The sequence below is a fragment of the Medicago sativa genome, chromosome 5 (genome assembly GCF_051527215.1).
Source record: "Medicago sativa cultivar Bolivia chromosome 5, Bolivia_mono, whole genome shotgun sequence".
Classification (NCBI taxonomy): Eukaryota; Viridiplantae; Streptophyta; class Magnoliopsida; order Fabales; family Fabaceae; genus Medicago; species Medicago sativa.
This window is the reverse complement of record NC_140753.1, coordinates 70,580,940-70,600,675: the sequence shown is the minus strand read 5'-3', so window position 1 is coordinate 70,600,675 and position 19,736 is coordinate 70,580,940. Positions and strand designations below refer to the sequence as shown.

The window sequence follows — 19,736 nt, the reverse complement described above, 5'->3', positions numbered from 1 at the left end:
ATATTAAATTGACATATGCTTTTTACAAGAACTTAACGAAAAGCAAAATGTATGAAAATGAATTTTTAGCTTTTTTTATTCATCATGTCATTTAATGTCCGAAAATCTAGTTCCTCGTGTAAGGATTTGATTTTTGTAGTTTTTTAGAAGAAATCCGTAAAACTGTAGTGGTCAGATTGGTGTCTCAATTCAGTTTAGCTATTATGGTGATTTCTTTGTTTGCATGTTTTGTACACCTTGTTGTTGTGTTAGTGTTTTTAATATGCTTGCCTTTTACATGGAAAAATATCAACTGTTCCAAATTTTGGTTTAGTTTATTTTGATGTGTCTGTATTAGGTGACTTTGTGTTATGTCTCATTAGTGTAATTGTGGTTACTCTTGATGCTTTTTTATTGGTTGTTATGTTTTATTATCTCTTTCCACACTTTGTGCTTGATAGTTTCATATTAACAAAATAACATCTTGTTTGATAGTTTTGCCCAATATATTATTGAATTGAAAGACCAACATACAAAATTAACATTTGCTTTTTAGATGAACTTAACGAGATGCAAAATGTATGAAAATGATTCTTTATCTTTTTTTATTCTTCATGTGATTTAATGTCCGAAAATCTAGTTCTTCGTGTAAGTATCTGATTTTTTTTAGTATTTTAGAACTCCGCAAAACTGTAATGGTTAGATTGGTGTCTCAATTCAGTTTAGGCACTATAAAGATTTCTTTGTTTGCATGTCTTGTACACCTTTTGTTTGTGTTAATGTTTTTAATTAGTTAATTAATGTTGTTTGTTGTTTTAATTACTCTATTATTGTGCTCTGAGTTATTAATATTTGTTGTTATTTGATTTAGTGTATTTAAAACAATTTGTATCATGGTTATGGTATTGTACTACTATGGTATTTGAGACACATCTGTCACATACTCTCAATTTTCTCAACTTAATACCTTATAGTATTTTTAGCAAAATGATTTACCTCTATCTATTAATTAATTAAATAACATGATTCTATGGCTTGGTTGAAATTAATTAATTAAACTCATTTTAATTAGTTGATTAATGTTGTTTGTTGTTTTAATTACTCTATTATTGTGCTCTGAGTTATTGATGTTTGTTGTTATTTGATTTCGTGTATTTAAAACAATTTGTATCATGGTTATGGTATTTGAGACACATCTGCCACATACGCTCTCAATTTTCTCAACTTAATGCCTTATAGTTTCTTTAACAAAATGATTTACTTCTCTCTATTAATTAATTAACTAACATGATTCTATGGCTTGGTTGAAATTAATTAATTAACGTGATTCTAATTAGTTGATTAATGTTGTTTGTTGTTTTAATTATTCTATTATTGTGCTTTGAGTTATTGATGTTTGTTGTTATTTATTTGATTTAGTGTATTTAAAACAATTTGCATCATGATTATGGTAATGTACTACTATGGTATTTGAGACACATCTGCCACATACGCTCTCAATTTTCTCAACTTAATACCTTATAGTTTTTTTAGCAAAATGATCTACTTCTCTCTATTAATTAATTAACTAACATGATTCTATGGCTTGGTAGAAATTAATTAATTAACTTGATTCTAATTAGTTGATTAATGTTGTTTGTTGTTTTAATTACTCTATTATTGTGCTCTGAGTTTTCGATGTTTGTTGTTATTTGAGTTAGTGTATTTAAAACAATTTGGTTCATGGTTATGGTATTGTACTACTATGGTATTTGAGACACATCTGCCATATATGCTCTCAATTTTCTCAAATTAGTACCTTATATTATTTTTAGCAAAATGATTTACTTCTCTCTATTAATTAGTTAACTAATATGATTCTATGGCTGGGTAGAAATTAATTAATTAACTTGATTCTAGTTAGTTGATTAATGTTGTTTGTTGTTTTAATTACTCTATTATTGTGCTCTGAGTTATTGATGTTTGTTGTTTGGATATAACATGGACAAATTTGAGTATTTTCGAAAGGCTATACTTTATGAAGGAGTGGCTGAGCATGGATATCATGTGGATGCGATCTAGAATAACATTGTGTACCAGCATGACATGGCTGACAAGTCCGTGGAGCAGTGCGTGACACAAATTCTTAGGGTCATGCACAATTGTGGCAGTGCAACACCATATGCTTGGGTTAGGATTGCTGAGGTTCGTGCTCATCTTGCGATGATTGCGGAGCTGCAGTAGGAGATTTTGAATCTGCAGCAGCAAGCACTCACCGAAGATGCGGTGAGAGGTCTCTTTGCCAGGTTAGATGGGAGGCTCGATACTACTTTAACACGGCTCTTACCTTTTTGCGTGAGAGACTACTTGGAGGAGGGGAGGGTGCTGCGGGAGATGCTCTTTGAGGTGTTCATTTGCTGTTGGTTTCCTTTTGTTTAGCTTTTGAAACTTGTTTATGTTTGCTCATGGATTATTTATGTTTGCTCATGGAGCAAGTACTTTGCATTTTGTGTGTTTATGTTTGCTCATAGAGCAATCTATTGCTATTATTGTTTGCGAATTAAGTACCCTTGAAACACGATTAAAGCTCTGCTAGACTTTTAAATTGTTCCCTCATGTGAGTCCAAAAGTTGATGATTGCATGATTTTATTTTCAAGTTTTAATAGTTTAAAACGTTTGCATACGGTTGCATGTTAGGCCTTTTGCTGTTCAAGTTGCATATTATCTAGCAAGGTATGCCACTTCCAATTATGATTTTTTTGTGAATTGAGGAAACTCCGAGTTGTATTTACACCAAGGTTCTAAATAACGGACTGGTACCGTGAGCCGTTACAAAACCGTCACGGCAGCCTCCGATACCGTTTTCGGGCGTTTTCAAGGAGTGAACAAAAATCACAGAAAAAACACCGTTACGGCCACGACAAAGCGCTGTTACGGACGTGAAACATCGGTACGGCCGCCGTTACGGCTGCGAAACACTGTTATGGTCGCGAACTTCTCATCTTTTTTCTCTACGACTTCATTGTTGCTTTTGCTTCCTCTTTGATTCAGTTCAGCAAGCTTCATCCTTTGTTCCTTCTAACACCAGATTTCACTTCCGCTCCTAAATTGATATAATGAATTTGTCTCACTCATATGTTTGTGTTGTTCGTCGATACAATTATGCCATGAGACTTGAAAATTGAGAATCGAGAGAGAAAAATTGGGGCTTGAGTAAGATTTTTACATGTCATAAAACTATTTACACGTGAGTATAATATATTATCGTTTCCGCAAGGAGTTGCATATATCTTAAGCATTTCAACGTCATTTATCATATTAAGTGTTTGGGTTTAAAATATTTGTTTGTGTAAACCTATAGACTATTTGACATAAAATAAAATAGAGAAGAGATAGGGCTATTTCGCTTGGGGTCAGAGACACTCAACCAAGCGTAACAGCTGCAATCTCTCGATCAAGTAATTGAAGCATTGAATGTTGTGTTCACATAGAATAATAATAAAATAAGTAAGTTTGCATAAAAAATGATATAATTATTGTTAAGACAAAAGTAAAAATATGTAATTTTAAAAAGAAGTTTTTATTAATGAATTTTCTAACCAATATCCTTATGACACTCGTTAGTAAGACAATCCCCCTAATTATTAATATCACAATGCACAGAGAGAGAGTTTACATTTTTAAATGATAAATTTAATATGAGCATGTTGACAAGTTTTAACTCAACTATCTTTCAACAAAGAAAGTTTTAACTCAACTAACAAATGTACATATGAAAAACTAACATATTAGTAATACTTATTTTTTCACGTTATTTCTCAAGAAATGAGTCACTTAATACATGAGTAAATAGTTTGTCCCTAATTATAAAACACGAATATGCATGTCGTTATGTTTTTTGGTTAGAAATATATACTTCAACCTTGAAGTATTTTAAGGTACAACAGCCGGTTCTACTTTTTTAGTGAGAGAAACTCCAACTTTTCTCTAAACTTTCTTTCTCCTTCGTTCATCGAGAAGGGTGGTTTTAGGTCATTTTTGACCTAAAATCACCCCTCTACATCTTTTTTCCTATTTTCTTTCAATCTAAACAAGTGGTTTTCACATGTATCAAGTTTTTCCTTGTGTTTTTTCGATTTCGTCGTCTAAGTGCGGCGTTATGTTGTTCGTCGTCTTGTGCGGCGTTTGATTTCGCGTCTTGTCGCGGTGTTCATTTAGTTCCTATTAAAAGATTGACAGCAGTCAATTACAAATTCAATCAATGATTTGGGCGTCAATGTTGCAGATCCGGAAGTATGGGTATTTCGGTGACTTAGATTTTATCATATTATTTGTAGGCATTTTGTCGTTGTATGCTATTAACTTGGATGTTGTGAGTTTGTTCGCAAATTCACCCTTTACGTTTTTAGCGATGTTTGTATCTGATGTACTCTATCAATTTGAATGAATGAATATCGTTTTATTTTTGTCAACAAAAAAAAATCAAGAAACACCACGACATTCATATTCGTATTTTATAATTATTCTCATTCTTATTTGAAAGATATACAAAATATTAAACTTAATTAATTGATTTTTTGTGGTGTAAACTTAACTAATTAATTAGTGACAAACTAATTATCCCATGTATTAAGTGACTCATTTCTTGAAAAAGAACGTGAAAAAAATAAGTATTACTAATATGTTAGTTTATCATGTGTATATTTGTTAGTTGAGTTAATACTTTTATTTAAAAGATAGTTGAGTTAGAACTTTTTTTTGAGGGATTTGAGTTAGAACTTGTCGACATGCTTATGTTAAATTTTTCATTAAAAAATGTAAACTCTCTCTATGTGTTGTGATATTAATAATTAAGGAGCGTCTTACTAACGAGTGTCATAAGGATATATGGTTAAGAAATTTCTATGTGTTGTGATATTAATAATTAAGGAGCGTCTTACTAACGAGTGTCATAAGGATATTTGGTTAAGAAATTAATAGATAGAATTTTTTTTTTTTTGAAAATACAAGTTTTTTATTTTTATCTTAGCAATAATTATATCATTTTTTGATGCAAACTTACTCTTTTTTTTTTTAACCAATGCTTAAAAGAATTTTTTCTAAAAACTTAAAATATATTTATTAGCATTCTCCTAATAATTATAGGAGTAAACATGTAAAACTACCACATATTTTTTGGTTACACATATTTGAGATAATTTTATTCCCCCGCTAATTTTTTGCTACTACTGATTATTATTGCTACAGATTCATATAATAAAGAACCGAGGAGAATAATATTTAGCAGTGAAAAAATTGAGTAATTAGTATAAATAAGATGTATATGAAGATAAACTAACCAAATATTCATAAAATAATGGTCCATACGAACAATTCACGGGTTGTGGCCCGCAAACAAAAACACAACGTCTAAAGACATTGTTTTTCTGTTTGCAGGCCACATCCGCGAATTGTGAATCTATGGACCACGGTACCCAACATTGTTCTTGTTCACAGACATAGGGCTTGAGACCAATGAAAGGCTATAACGAAATAATGGTATTGAAGAATAAGAATAGAAGAGCCAAAATAGTTATTTTCATAGTGTGGGAAGAAGGAAGAAATAATGAGTTTGATTTGTGAATTCTGTTACATGTATATTTGGCATATATTACATTTTATATTTGAAGCATGTAAAGGGTGATTGCTTGATAGTTGATGGTAGGTTGACAGTGAGATTCGCATGAACTATTCCTATGCGTATTGGTGAGATTTTTCCCCTCAAAGAGAGAGATAAAATATAAAGAAAATAAGAGATTGTTGCACATATTTTTTTTTTTTTGTTTTTTTTTTCTTTCAGAATTTCATGGAAAAGAATCCATTCCCAATTACTCATATATTCGATACCCAAAAATAATGTGTCATAAAAATGTGTCTCAGTTTTGTCAAAAAAATAAATAATTTGTCTCACAATAATAAAGAGACAAGAGAAAAATGCATCGGATGATATTAGACAAAGTTTACTTTGTCACGTTCAAAGAGCATTTATTTAAATAAATCAATTACGTGTGATCTAACATCTGAGACAAATTGTCAAGAAGATCATTCAGACTTTGTAAAAGTTGCTTGAATACACGCATACAAAACCTCCACAAATTTTTCAAGATGGAGATGTTTAGAATGAAAATCAACATGGTTACTTATCTTCGGACTTTTAAACTTTGAAGTCTTGTAGATGATAAATAATTGGTTTGAAGAAAACTCCTAGAATTTATCTTAAAAAACAAAGATAAAATAAAAAATCTCGAATGGGCGGAAGATACAGAGTGATTGGAAACATAATTCAACGAACCAAATTCATTCGTTAGGTCCTTTGATCAGTATTCGAAATATCAAGCATTTTTCATATTATAATGTTACGATAAAGTAATATTCTTAATATGTCTAATGCAAAATATAACATGAATAAAGAAAAAATTACAATTCAGTGCAACAACTATGGATTATACTTGAAACATAAGAAATATCAACAATAAAAAAATTAAATTAGACTAATAACCACAATTTAAAATTTTTAAAACCAACAAATAATAGATTATGTTTCAAAAAGATAATAGTTTAATCTAATATCGCATACTAATATAAAATATACGTATTAAAATTTATATATGTTGTTTGGAAAAAAGAAAATGAAATATCAAATGAATCGTGCGGTTTTATAAGAAAATTCAATGGTGAGACCTACCCTTGATGAATGGTCAAACAAGTATATTTATATTAATTTATCTATTGCAAAAGGAGTTGGCGGGTGTTTGAATATACATCAACTATGACATTATATTATCCTTAAATAATGACATCTTATATCTAGAGAACTTAAGGCATACTCAAAATGATATATGGTTGGTAGGCTGCTCAAAGATGACGGTTCACCTGATCAAAATGCTCCCAAAAGGTCTGTTGATATTCTTTATCACTACATAGTTTGTATTTTAGTTTCAGACTCTATCAAAAAGTTTGATGGAACTAAGTTCGGTGGTTTTGGAGATACTTTAGAGAAAGATTTTGTTGAACCAAAAAAAGAAGAAAATTTCAAGAGCTTGAAGTTTAGGACAATTCTGGGGCAGTTTCACTACCTCGCCCCAATCATGAATGCCTTCATACCAATATAATAGAAGTTTAGTTAAGTTTTCAAACACGGGATAGCCTTTGCAATATGAATTGATTTCTTCATCGAGAAGACTCTTCTCCATCTACAATGGACAATAAGAAGATACATACATACATACATACGTACATACATATTATAAAAACAACTACTTTAAAATACCATACATTTGAATCAAATCAAAACGACCAACTTTATTTACACTACTAATAATATATATAATCAATCGCTTATTATAGGAAATTCCAATACATAAATGACAAGGCTTAGAATAAAGTACATATAGAATGGAAAGGCATCATAAGTGGTGTTAAGTAGAGTGTAAAGAGTGTGGATGAGAAGGCAGCCGTGGCGGTCACTTGCTCCTCCGTCATGGTGGTCACTTGCTCTACATTCAAAAAGTTTGTTAGCATGCATTAAACATACATTGGAAATAAAAAAATTCAATTGATTTTGTTATTTTGTTCTATAGAAACAAATTTAGATGAATGTGATCTCAGAAAATTAAGCCAAACATACATCAAAACTAGTATAATGAGATTATTACCTAAATTCTTCTGACAACAATATCTGAAGTGAGGAGGGAGTGGAAATGGTATTCTTGAGAATTTTCGGTTAGCTAACTCTCCTTAAATACATAAAATACACCGTTCATTTCTTTCCACATTTTAACCTTTGATTGTATGAAGAAGAAGAAATTACTTTATATAGATCTAGGTAAGTAGTAATTTCTTGATGTTGAACCAATGCAAGTTGTTGTTGCCAAGATAATAAATTACTTTATGTAAAGCCAAGTGTATGTATAGCCAAGGTAAGTTATGAATTGAAGGGAATTAAATCAATACTATGAATGGTGCCTTAATTTATTTGCAATGTCACACTTGTGTTGTGTTCACATAAAGTAATAAGCAAAAAGAAAAAAAGATGGTCATATTTTTTTTTGTTCACATTTAGATGTCTTGATTTGATATTATATAAGAGAGTGACATGAACAAGAAACAAATTAAATAAGGCATCTAAATGTTTCCAATATGTCAAGTAATTAATCGAAACACATTCTGTCAAAATAAAAAAGTAACTGAAGTGAAGCACTGAAACATAGAGTAATAATAAATACAAATTTAAATTATTTGCTTTTTTTTTTTTATAAGATTATCTGTCACATCTTTTAGTGGGTGTTAGTTTTTTTCAATTAGAATACCTAAACTATCTTTAACAAAAATGGGTACAAAACTTATTTTATCGACCAAAACCAATTATTGAATCAGTAAATTTAGAACATGTATAATAAATGCATTCATCAAATCATAATAGAGCTGGTAGAAATTTTTTAAAATTATTTTTTATCGAAACTAGATGATAAAAAAATATCACTTCATCCAGTTATTAAATAATAGCTAATTTATCGAGGCTAATATAAAACATTTAAATAAGTTAGTTTTAATCAATAATATTATTTTTCAATAAGTTTTGGTAGTTTTAAGTTTTAACAAGTAATAAGTAGTATCGTTCTCGTGAGCTTAGCTCAGTTAAAATATACAAGGTCCGGGGTTCAAACCCCGGCCACCACCAAAAAAGTAATGAGTAGTATCACTATTCTCGTTTGATGCTAGGTTCCATCCGAATATTTTAAGGTTGAAGTATATATTTCTAACCAAGAAACAGTAGTATCACTATTCTCGTTTGATGCTAGGTTCCATCCGAATATTTTAAGGTTGAAGTATATATTTCTAACCAAGAAACACCATGACATTCATGTTCGAATTTTATAATTATTCTCATTCTTACTTGAAAGATATACAAAATATTAAACTTAATTAATTGAATTTTTTTTTGGTGTAAACTTAACTAATTAATTAGTGACAAACTATTTATACCATGTATTAAGTGACTCATTTCTTGAAAAATAACGTGAAAAAATAAGTATTACTAATATGTTAGTTTATCATGTGTACATTTGATAGTTGAGTTAAAAAAAAAAGTTGAAAGATAATTGAGTTAGAACTTCTCGACATGCTTATATTAAATTTATCATTAAAAAATGTAAACACACACTCTCTCTCTCTCTCTCTCTCTCTCTCTCTCTCTCTATATATATATATATATATATGTTGTGATATTAATAATTAGGGAGTGTCTTACTAACGAGTGTCATAAGGACATTTGGTTAAGAAATTAATTAATAGAAACTTTCTTTTGAAAATACAAATTTTTACTTTTCTCTTGGCAAGAATTATATCAATTTTTGATGCAAACATACTTATTTTATTACTTTAACCAATGTTTAAAATACATTGGTTAAAGTAATTAGGGAGTGTCTTACTAACGAGTGTCATAAGGACATTTGGTTAAGAAATTAATTAATAGAAACTTTCTTTTGAAAATACAAATTTTTACTTTTATCTTAGCAACAATTATATCAATTTTTGATGCAAACATACTTATTTTATTTACTTTAACCAATGTTTAAAATGCATATTTTTAAGGACTTAAAAGATATTTATTAGCATTCTCCTAATAATTATAGGAATAAACATGTAAAACTACCACATATTTGAGATAAATTTATTCCCCCACTAATTTTTTGCTACTACCGATTATTTTTGCTACAGATGATAAAGAACCAAGGAGAATAATATTTAGCAGTGAAAAAATTGAATAATTAATAGAAATAGGATGTATATGAAGATAAACTAACTAAATATTCATAAAATAATGGTCCATACCAACAATTCACGGACTATGGCCCGCGAACAAAAACACAACGTCTAAAGACATTGTTTTTTTGTTCGCAGACCACATCCGTGAATTGTGAATCTATGGACCACGGCACTTGACATTGTTCTTGTTCGCAGACACACAGGGCTTGAGACCAATGAAAGGCTATAACGAAATAATGGTAAGAAATAATGTGTGAAGAAGGAAGAAATAATGAGTTTGATTTGTGAATTCTGTTACATATATAGTTGGCATATATATTACATTTTATATTTGAAGCATGTAAAGGGTGATTGCTTGATAGTTGATGGTAGGTTGACAGTCAGATTCACATGAATTATTCCTATGCGCATTGGTGAGATTTTTCCCCTCAAAGAGAGAGATAAAATATAAAGAAAATAAGAGATTGAGTTTTACGGTGGAGATTGTTGCACATAATATATTTTGAGAATTTCATGGAAAAGAATCCATTCCCAATTACTCCTATATTCGACACCTAAAATTAATGTGTCATAGAAATCTCTCAATAAAAAAAAATTACATCTAAGAGGCCAAGTAATCTTGTATTTCTTGAATTTCGTTACTTTTTCCTTCGTAGTAAAAGGCATTATCCCTTAATTTTTCATGTTGTAATTAAATACGCTCCAAGACAAAGTTTACTTTGTCACTTTCAAAGAGCATTTATTTAAACAAATCAATTACGTGTGATCTAACATTTAAGACAAGTTGTCAAGAAGATCTTTTCAGACTTTGTAAAAGTTGCATGAATACACGTGTACAAAACCTCCGCATTTGAATGCTTAGAATGAAAATCAACATGGTTACTTATCTTCAGACTTTTAAACTTTGAAGTCTTGTAGATGATAAATAATTGGTTTGAAGAAAACTCCAAGAATTTATCTCCAACAAGTTCCTTGTGCAACAAGACTGTGTTTAAGTTCTTCCCAAGGACCTCTCCTATGTAATTTGACATCTTCCATCTTACATTGATTGGACCTCTCCTATACATCAACGATGACATTATCAGTAAATAATGACATCTTATATCTAGAGAACTTAAGGCATACTCAAAATGATATGGTTGGTAGGCTGCTCAAAGATGATGGCTCACCTAATCAAAATGCTCCCAAAAGGTCATGTTGATATTCTTTATCACTACATAGTTTGTATTTTAGTTTCAGACTCTATCAAAAAGTTTGATGGAACTATGTTTAAAATCCGGCGGTTTTGGAGATACATTAGAGAAAGGTTTTCTTGAACCAAAAAAAGAAGAAAATTTCAAGAGCTTGAAGTTTAGGACAATTCTGGAGTAGTTTCACTACCTCGCCCCAATCATGAATGTCTTGATACCAATATAATAGAAGTTTAGTTAAGTTTTCAAACACGGGATAGCCTTTATAATATGAATTGATTTCTTCATCGAGAAGACACTTCTCCATCTACAACGGGCAATAAGAAGATACATACTTACATACGTACATACATATTATAAAAACAACTACTTTAGAATCCCATACATGATACATTTGAATCAGATCAAAACGAACAACTTTATTTACACTACTAATAATATATATAATCAATTGATTATTATACGAAATTGAAATACATAAATGCCAAGGCATACAATAAACAACAGATAGAGTGAAAGGGCATCATAAGAGAGGTTGGTGCCAACAGTGCTGTTAAGTAGAGTGTAAAGAGTTCCGATGAGAAGGTAGCTTTCACACAGAAGCAGGACACATAGAAACATATTGATGCCTATCACAGAGCAGCGTCTGATCATGTTGTTTTTGGTATTGTTACAATACAAGATGGTCAGTTCTTTCTTCATGCTAAGGGACACGAAGATCATGGAACCAAAACAGCAAATGTCTACCATCATGACTAACATAATGTCCTGTTTTTCTGTTGTTTGTGGTGATATGACAAGGAAGCTGCAAATCAGAACAATAGACATCAGAAAGAAGAGGTGGGCCCGCCACAACAATTCTTTAATTTCAGCCCGTTGCTCCTCAGCCGTGGCGGTCACTTGCTCCTCCGCCGTGGCAGTCACTTGCTGTACATTCAAAAAGTTTGTTAGCATGCATTAAACATACATCGGAGATAAAAGTTATTTTGTTCTATAGAAACAAATTTAGATGAATGCGATCTCAGAAAATTAAGCCAAACATACCTCAAAACTAGTATAATGAGATGAGATTATTACCTAAATTCTTCTGACAACAATATCTGAAGTGAGGAGGGAGTGGAAATGGTTGGTATTCTTGAGAATTTTCAGTTAGCTAACTCTCCTTAAATACACAAAATACACATTTTAACCTTTGATTGTATGAAGAAGAAATTACTTATATACATCCAGGTAAGTAGTAATTTCTTGATGTTGAGCCAATGCAAGTTGTGGTTGCCTAGATAGGAAATTACTTTATCGTAAAGCCAAGTGTATGTATAGCCAAGGTAAGTAATGAATTGAAGGGAATTAAATCAATACTATGAATGGTGCCTTAATTTAGTTGCAATGTCACGCTTGTGTTGTATTCACATACATAATATTGATAAAAAAAGTAACTGAAGTGAAGCACTGAATCTTGTGTTCACTTAGAATAATAATAAATACAAATTTAAATTATTTGTTTTTTATAAGATTATCTGTCACATCTTTTAGTGGGTGTTAGTTTTTTTCAATTAGAATATCTAAATTATCTTTTAAAAAAATGGGTACAAAGCTTACTTTTGAAATGAAAAATCAATTGATTTTGTTATTATAGAAACAAATTTAAATGAATGTGATCTCATAAAATTAAGCCAGACATACCTCAAGACTAGTATAGTGAGAGAGTTACCAAAATACTTCTTCTGACAACAATATTTGAAGCGAGGAGGGAGTGGAAAACGGTGTTACGCTGGTTGAGGGGAAAATGGTATTTTTGATTCCCTTAAACACACAAAAATACAAAATACATTGTTTATTCCTTTTCACATTTTAACCTTTGATTGTATTAAGAAGAAATTACTTTATGTAGAGTCAGATAAGTAGTGTTTTTTTGATGTAGAGTTCTACATCAAAGAATCACTACTTATCTTAGCTCAACATAAAATAATTTCTTACTTTGACGACCACAATTTGTCTTGGCTCTACCATAGAGCCAAGTTTAACAGATCTTAAATTAATCATTGAGAATCTCTAAAAAAAAAAATTAATCTCTAAGAAAAAAACACAACTTTTCACCTCTTACCAAAAAAAATCAATCGATACACTTTAGTCATCGTGTCATGTTTTGAACACAACTATTTTTTGTGTGGATTTTAGAACAATGACAATAGTGATGTGACATTGAATGTGTAATAACATTGTCCACGTGAAATATTTTCACTCTCTTATGCCATATTTGAAGGGGCGATTTACATGGTGAATTCATAAAAATGAGTGGTCCTATATCAAAAAACAAAAATCATCTCATTCAAGTGTTCCCTTCTTAAATTTAAATAAAATATGAACCTATAATCATATACACAAAATAAATTGAAAAAAAATTGACATAAGCAAAGAAAATCAAGAAGGAAAGAAAAAACTCCTTCCACAAACCTTTTGATTTGCTTACAAAACATGGCATTATACAAGCTCTTTGCACCCAAGTTTCTTCACCATTAGAGCCTAGTTACTTACAGCTCTTAGAAATCTATCAGCTCTCTTCTATTCTCAAAAAGGACTAAACTAGTAAGTATGAAAAACAAAAAAAAAAAGGAATGACTTTATCATATTCTCTCGTGTACAAATGCATCATCCATTGGACTATTGTATGCTCAATATGGAAGCTATAGTTTTGCAACGCCGCAACTTTTCATGCAATTCTTGCCGTATTGTTTGGATGATTTTTTTTTAAACTAAACAACTTGAGATTGTCGCTGTGATTGCTCATCTTGAGATTCAGAATTATGGTGGTAACCATGATGAGACTGAGAATTCAGATGACCATTTTGAGACTGAGAATTGACCCGATGATAATTGTTCTTAGCTTCCTGAATAGCTTGTCTAAGTTCTCTGTACATTTTGACAGAAGAACCAGACAAACTATTTAATTGACCAAGAAATCGAATCAAGTTTGCCCGAAATCGATCAAAACCTGAAATCCAGTCTTCTGATACGTCATCTCTTAATAAACCATCTGCTGGTTCAGCACCAATATGAGAATGAGCTTCTGTTCCCTGGTTCTTGTCTTGATATGGTAAGAACCGCGCAGTATCAGCTGCTAAGCTCTTAATAGAATCAACAACATCCTTGACAGGTAATGTACCGAGCTTTTTCAACCAGACATCACATGTGGCATATATTGGAGGACCGTATTGTATAAGAAGTTCAGATTGTGGCCTCCTTTTTCTCTTGACTGATTTTTGTTGAAGAGGAACACATTTGTGAATCCAGCCATTAATAGCCTCCAGATAGGACTTCTGAGCTTCAATCCACTTCGTGAAGCTTGAAGATAGAAACTGGAGTTCATTTTCAAGATAGGCAGTAATCTGCCTGCGTAATTCGGAATGCATGGCGATTCTAGCATGGCTGTTGTTATATGATGCCGACATGATCTGAAACTGAAGCTTGTGGCATTCATGCATCACTTCCCACATTCGATTTAACCTGCAATCAAAGCATAACAGAAAAAGATGAATTACAAAAGCAAGAAGTTCATATTAGTCGACGCAAGTAAATTTACAAGTATATGAACCATACATCTTAATGACTAAGAAAACACAAGTAGCTTATCGATCCAAATTCATTAATCTAGCATTCAAAGATTGTTAGCAAGCATTTGCAAGACACAAAAATAGAAAGCCAACATTCGTGTATAATCAACACCCTAACTTGGAAAAATGTCAATTACATTGAAATATAAGGTTACTCCCTGTTTGTCAGAACAACGATCGCGGTTCAAAAGAAAAGCCGATACAAAAAATGCAAACAAAGGGCACTCGACATTTGATCACGGTGTTCAGCCAATTGTGCCTACGTCTTTAACTGCAGAACAGCTGCAGTCAATACATTTCTATTATTCAAGTTAAGAGTTTACAGATTACGACTTGTGTTTAAATACTATGGTCATTACCCACAGTTTTTTAGGCATAAACACTTCAGGAAGAAAAACATAAAAGGTTAAATGCGAAGAAAAACCCCTGTAGTAGAGAACTAATATGCATGATTTTACGAGATCAAGGAGTCATTATGGTGAATTTCAATGCGCCAGGGTGCTTTCTACACATAATTCATAACCCATAGTTGGAAGGCGATCCTTGCATTTTGTTCTATAAAAAAAGGTGAAGAATTTGAAACAAGAGCATACTTCAGTCACTGGAGCATGATGTACCATGTAGAATGACTTTCACAAACCAAAACAACACAATTCGTTTATTCAACTGTTTTAGCAGACTCCAATTTTATGTTTCACAAAATATCTGTATAAACTTTCTTCTTATAGATTTTCCAGATTAGCTTTCAAGATGCACCTTTTATCCCATTCTGAGTTATTTAAAATGTATTATTATTAAGACAAAATATGTCAGCATGAAACATATACTTGGTAAAATAAGCAAAACTTATTAGTCATACCCTTCGATCAATTCCTCAAGTTGTGGCTGAAGCTCTTTGTCTCGCAACTCCTCAATCCTCTTCGATATAGAGTCTATCCTGTGAATCGCAACTCTGATTCTTGAGTGCAGATCCTTGACTGCAGCACGAGTTTTATCAACAGTGGAGGTCTTTTCTGCTTTTGATTCCAGGTTCCTCAAGATTTTACACTTCACGTCATATTCCTTTCTGACAATCTCACTAGCCTATGATCCACATAAATGAACATTGATATTAGCAAACAGACAAAGAAATTCCCATGTTCTATGACATGTAGCTATGTATTTAAAATACTAAGGCTTGTTTGGGTGAAAAACTTAAGCACTTTTAGAATAAACGCTTATCATATAAGTGCTTATGTATAAGCTATATCTCTAACAAATGATAAAATAAAGTCAAATTATTTTCATATATATAAGCTGTTTTCATAAGCTATCCTGGAGAGCTTATGGACATGTCATAAGTTGTTTCCATAAGCTCTCCCAAACAGTCACACAAGTGCTTATAATAGTAGATAAGCTCAAGTAAGCCAATTTAAACATGTTCTTAATTGTCAGCAGAATTTTCAACTTTAGGGTCCAAAATCCAAAATAATCCATCTTCAACATACTACTATCAAAATAAAAGAACATGTAAAACAAAATACGTAAAGGTCGATGTGTTTATTGATAAGAAATAGATGGCACCTTCACTTCATCATAGAGCTTCCTTTCCCAAGCATGTAGCCTATCCAAGGTTGATGCATGGCTTCCAGCGTTCATACACGAATTATCAAAGAGATTATTGGTGAGATCCTCTACATTTTCTCTTGAGTTTGCATCTAAAGGGTTTTTAGAGGAGGAGGATCGAGATGATGCTGTCCTATGCCAAGTTAAGTACTTAACCGAATTTTGAGCAGGCTCTAGGAAGTTGTAAAAAAGAAAGAAAAAAAATTAGTTACTGAATTCCAAAAACAGGAACGAGTATCTAAATTACCAAAATAATAATAATAATAATAATCATAATAATAATAATAGAGAGGAACTTAATACAAGTTCCAAAATAACTGGAAAAGGATAAAAGAAAAATCAATTACATCCTATACATCCCAACATTTAAGTAGCCAGATTCTATAGGATTTGCATGATTCCTATAACAACAGTCAAAGCCTTTTCCAAGACTAATCTTTTTTTTAATGAAATATATCTAGATACAGGCCATTTAGTTCTAGACCTCTTCTAATGATTTGACCCATCGTTTTCTTTGACCTTTCTCTTCCTCTAACTATTTGACTATCCCCCGTCTTCTTTACCCTCCTTACTGTTCAACAAGCATTCTTCAAAACATGCCTAAACCACCTAAGTGGAGATTCTGTCATGTTTTCCTACTATGGGAGCTACCTTGTTTCTCCCTAATGACTTCATTTCTAATCTTATTTTGTCTTGTGTGGCCACACATGTAACGTAACATCACCATCTCTACAACATTGCAGGTCTAGTGGTCGTGTTTTAAAAAGGTTTCTTTAAGCTCGAATGATACTTTTCTATTACAAGTTACCTCTACTACTTGAATCCTTTAGTTCACAAAACTAAAAAATTACCTTCTGGAACTTGACTTGGGTCTTCCCCACATGAGAAACATGCCTTACAAATAAAAGATGCCAAAGAACCATCTGTTACAATTAAGAATGCTCTGGTTAATAGATTAAAGCATTTACAAAATAACAAAAGACATATATAAAAAAAGAGCAAGAAATGGTACCTTTTTTTCCTTGGAATATCGGTCGAAAGTGAAATTTATTTGCTTCAAGCATTCTTGGAACCTCTTTACCAGAATCCGAAGCTCTAATAAAGAGAACTTCAATATCCTTCATGCTTGAAAAGAAATTCTTAGGAGTGACTTTATTTTCACTATGATTCTCTTTCTCCGTTGATTTATTTGCTTCAGGTGGAAGCAAAGCTACCATGGGCACTTTCTTTGATGGAGATGAATTAGGAAAGTTTCCCTTCTCGCTTACCAACTCAACTTCAGAAACTGAATCCCCTTTCACAGGCAAAACATTTCCTTGAACATGGTTATTAGCTCTATTTAGATTTTCAAATCTCTGGACTAGAGTTTCTGCACTAGGCTCTTCGTCAAATTCATCCTCAGAATCCCGCGAGCCTTCGCTTCCACAAGAAGAAGCCTTCTCTTCATCATCTTCCAACTCAGGAATTCCTTCCTCCTCACCATTCCCTATATGATGAGGTGTGCCCTTCGATTCTTGAAAAGAAAATTGATGATCAACAGGATTAAAAAGACCGAAGAAATCCCATTGTGGAGTTCCATCAGGAACAGAAGAGTCTTCAAATGCTTCTGTTTCGGACATTCTACTTCCATTTTGTGCGATGCCTGATGACGTCACCGTCGCTACAACAGGCACAGGTGGTTTTTCTTCGACTTTTTTAGAAGAAAAATTACCAAATTTCATATGATTAGCATGGAACTTACTAGAACTAGGAGGAGACGGAGTTGTATAGAAGTTGTGTGTTTCCCCTGCATCGATATGTTGTGACATAGACGGTGAAGAATGTGGCATTGCCTTATCAGTTAAAGCAAGTGTTTCTGGTGTTGCATTAGTATATAAGGAAGACTCAGAGTGAGGTTCAGGTTCTGTGAATTTACTAAGAGCTGTTCCTACAATTCTCAGTGACTGAACATATGATATATGTGCAGCTGCTAGTGAGCAACGGCCATCAAGCGCTTGCCTAACAAATTTCTTCCTTTCGCGGCACAGTCGCAGCGCCTTATCCTCCTCCATTTTAGAGCTTGAAGCTCCCATTTTCCCAAATCTAAATTACCTTTTTTGCCTTTTCCCTTTGTGCAAATCCTAAACCTTGATTTCTATCTGCATATTTATTCAACATCAAATGTATATTAGTTAAAATCAATGCTGGATGCAAAATCAATTCTACTTGAAAACATCCAAACATGTGAAAATGAATTTTGCCTCCTCCAAAAGTGGAACTAAAATTGATTTTAGTTAAAAATGAGTTAAATGTAAAGTGGTGTATGTTTAGATACATACGTCTAAAAGCGAGTTGAACAATACATTTGAGTGAAAAAATTACGCCTCGAGTGAAAAACTACAAATCCTAGCTTCAAGTTAGAATCAATTCAGGACACAATCAATTCTACTGAAATACATCCAAACATGTCAAAATCAATTATACAAAAGTAGAACCATACATACACTAAATGAACAATGTACAACTACTAGACATAACATTACAAGCCTAGTAACAATTGCTGCAAGATTAATACAGGTCATAACTTCATAAGTGTCTTTTTTTCTTCATATACACAAAAACTATATTCTTTTAGCAACACATTATAAAGGAACTAACATCAAGTCTAAAAAAATTAATTGAGATTAAAAGGGTCATTATATGAAATGTCACTATCAATTTTCAAATGAAATTACAAGCAGATACAAAGTGCATCTAAAGAACATGTTAAAGAAAACAATGTCAGTAAAATCATTACAACATCAAACACTACCAGAAGTTATTGAAGTAAACCAAACTCAAAACTTCAAAACATTCAAATTAGGTAGTAAAACACAAAAGATACTGTTCAAAACCCAATGTGAGGCACAGTGTCTCTACAGATGCAGATAAAGGAATGAAAATTAACATTAAAAAAGGAAACTTTCAAGAAAAAGAAAGATAACCCAACATCAAAAATCAATTAAAGAAAGTAGGAAAAACTTTATTTATTAAAAAAGAATTTGGATCAAACCCAAAAACAGTTTTTTATAGAAAGAACAAAGAATATACCCAAAAAGCAAAAATCACAGTGAAGCAAGAAAAAAGTAGGGAAATTTGGTGGGTACCAGAGTGTGTACATTGAGAACTTGGATTTCAGAGAAGACCCATGTAAGAGAATGATTGAAAGATATAAGATTTGAAGACAAAGAAGAGAATTTTTCAGAGAAGAGAGAGAAAAATGGAATGAATCTGTTCACTCCATTGCTGGCTACTACCATGCAAAAGAAAACATAGGAAGACACAGACATCTCACCGTGGTTTGTGGGTCCCTTTTCCATGTGGGATAACCTTTTGCTATAGTGGATTGTAGAATCTAATACACCCAACACGACACTGACACGAATAAGTTTGGTACCGATTAAAAATTTAAAAAATGAATAAATTAAAAGTGATAATCATATATATCTGTATCGTGCTGATCTTGGACACTAGACATGTATTTTGTTTGAAGTGTCGATGTTATACAATAGTTAATGTTTTTCATTTGATTAAATTGAAAAGGTA

General features: G+C 31.9%; 1 protein-coding gene and 2 long non-coding RNA genes across 6 annotated transcripts; all 3 read right to left on the bottom strand.

Moving 5' to 3' along the window:
* Positions 1–7,141: 7,141 nt before the first annotated feature.
* LOC146924539 (uncharacterized) lies at positions 7,142–9,105 on the bottom strand. The gene is made up of 2 exons (XR_015010976.1): positions 7,654–9,105; positions 7,142–7,494 (listed from the first exon to the last, which is right to left on the bottom strand). It is a non-coding gene; the product is annotated as an uncharacterized LOC146924539 (long non-coding RNA).
* Positions 9,106–11,213: 2,108 nt separating this feature from the next.
* On the bottom strand, positions 11,214–12,363 carry LOC146924538 (uncharacterized). Its single transcript, XR_015010975.1, has 2 exons — positions 12,001–12,363; positions 11,214–11,883 (listed from the first exon to the last, which is right to left on the bottom strand). It is a non-coding gene; the product is annotated as an uncharacterized LOC146924538 (long non-coding RNA).
* Positions 12,364–13,377: 1,014 nt separating this feature from the next.
* On the bottom strand, positions 13,378–19,435 carry LOC146924537 (nitrate regulatory gene2 protein-like). 4 transcript variants are annotated; one of them, XM_085710639.1, is made up of 6 exons: positions 19,242–19,435; positions 17,185–18,310; positions 17,024–17,095; positions 16,131–16,345; positions 15,427–15,650; positions 13,378–14,460 (listed from the first exon to the last, which is right to left on the bottom strand). In XM_085710639.1, the coding sequence occupies exons 2-6, from the start codon at positions 18,242–18,244 to the stop codon at positions 13,710–13,712; spliced, it is 2,322 nt and encodes a 773-aa protein (XP_085566765.1). In that variant the 5' UTR covers positions 18,245–18,310; positions 19,242–19,435; the 3' UTR covers positions 13,378–13,709. The 4 variants fall into 4 exon arrangements, with proteins under 4 accessions (XP_085566765.1, XP_085566764.1, XP_085566766.1 ...); XM_085710638.1 differs by having other exon boundaries at positions 19,298–19,435; XM_085710640.1 differs by having other exon boundaries at positions 19,310–19,435.
* Between the last annotated feature and the right edge of the window lie 301 nt (positions 19,436–19,736).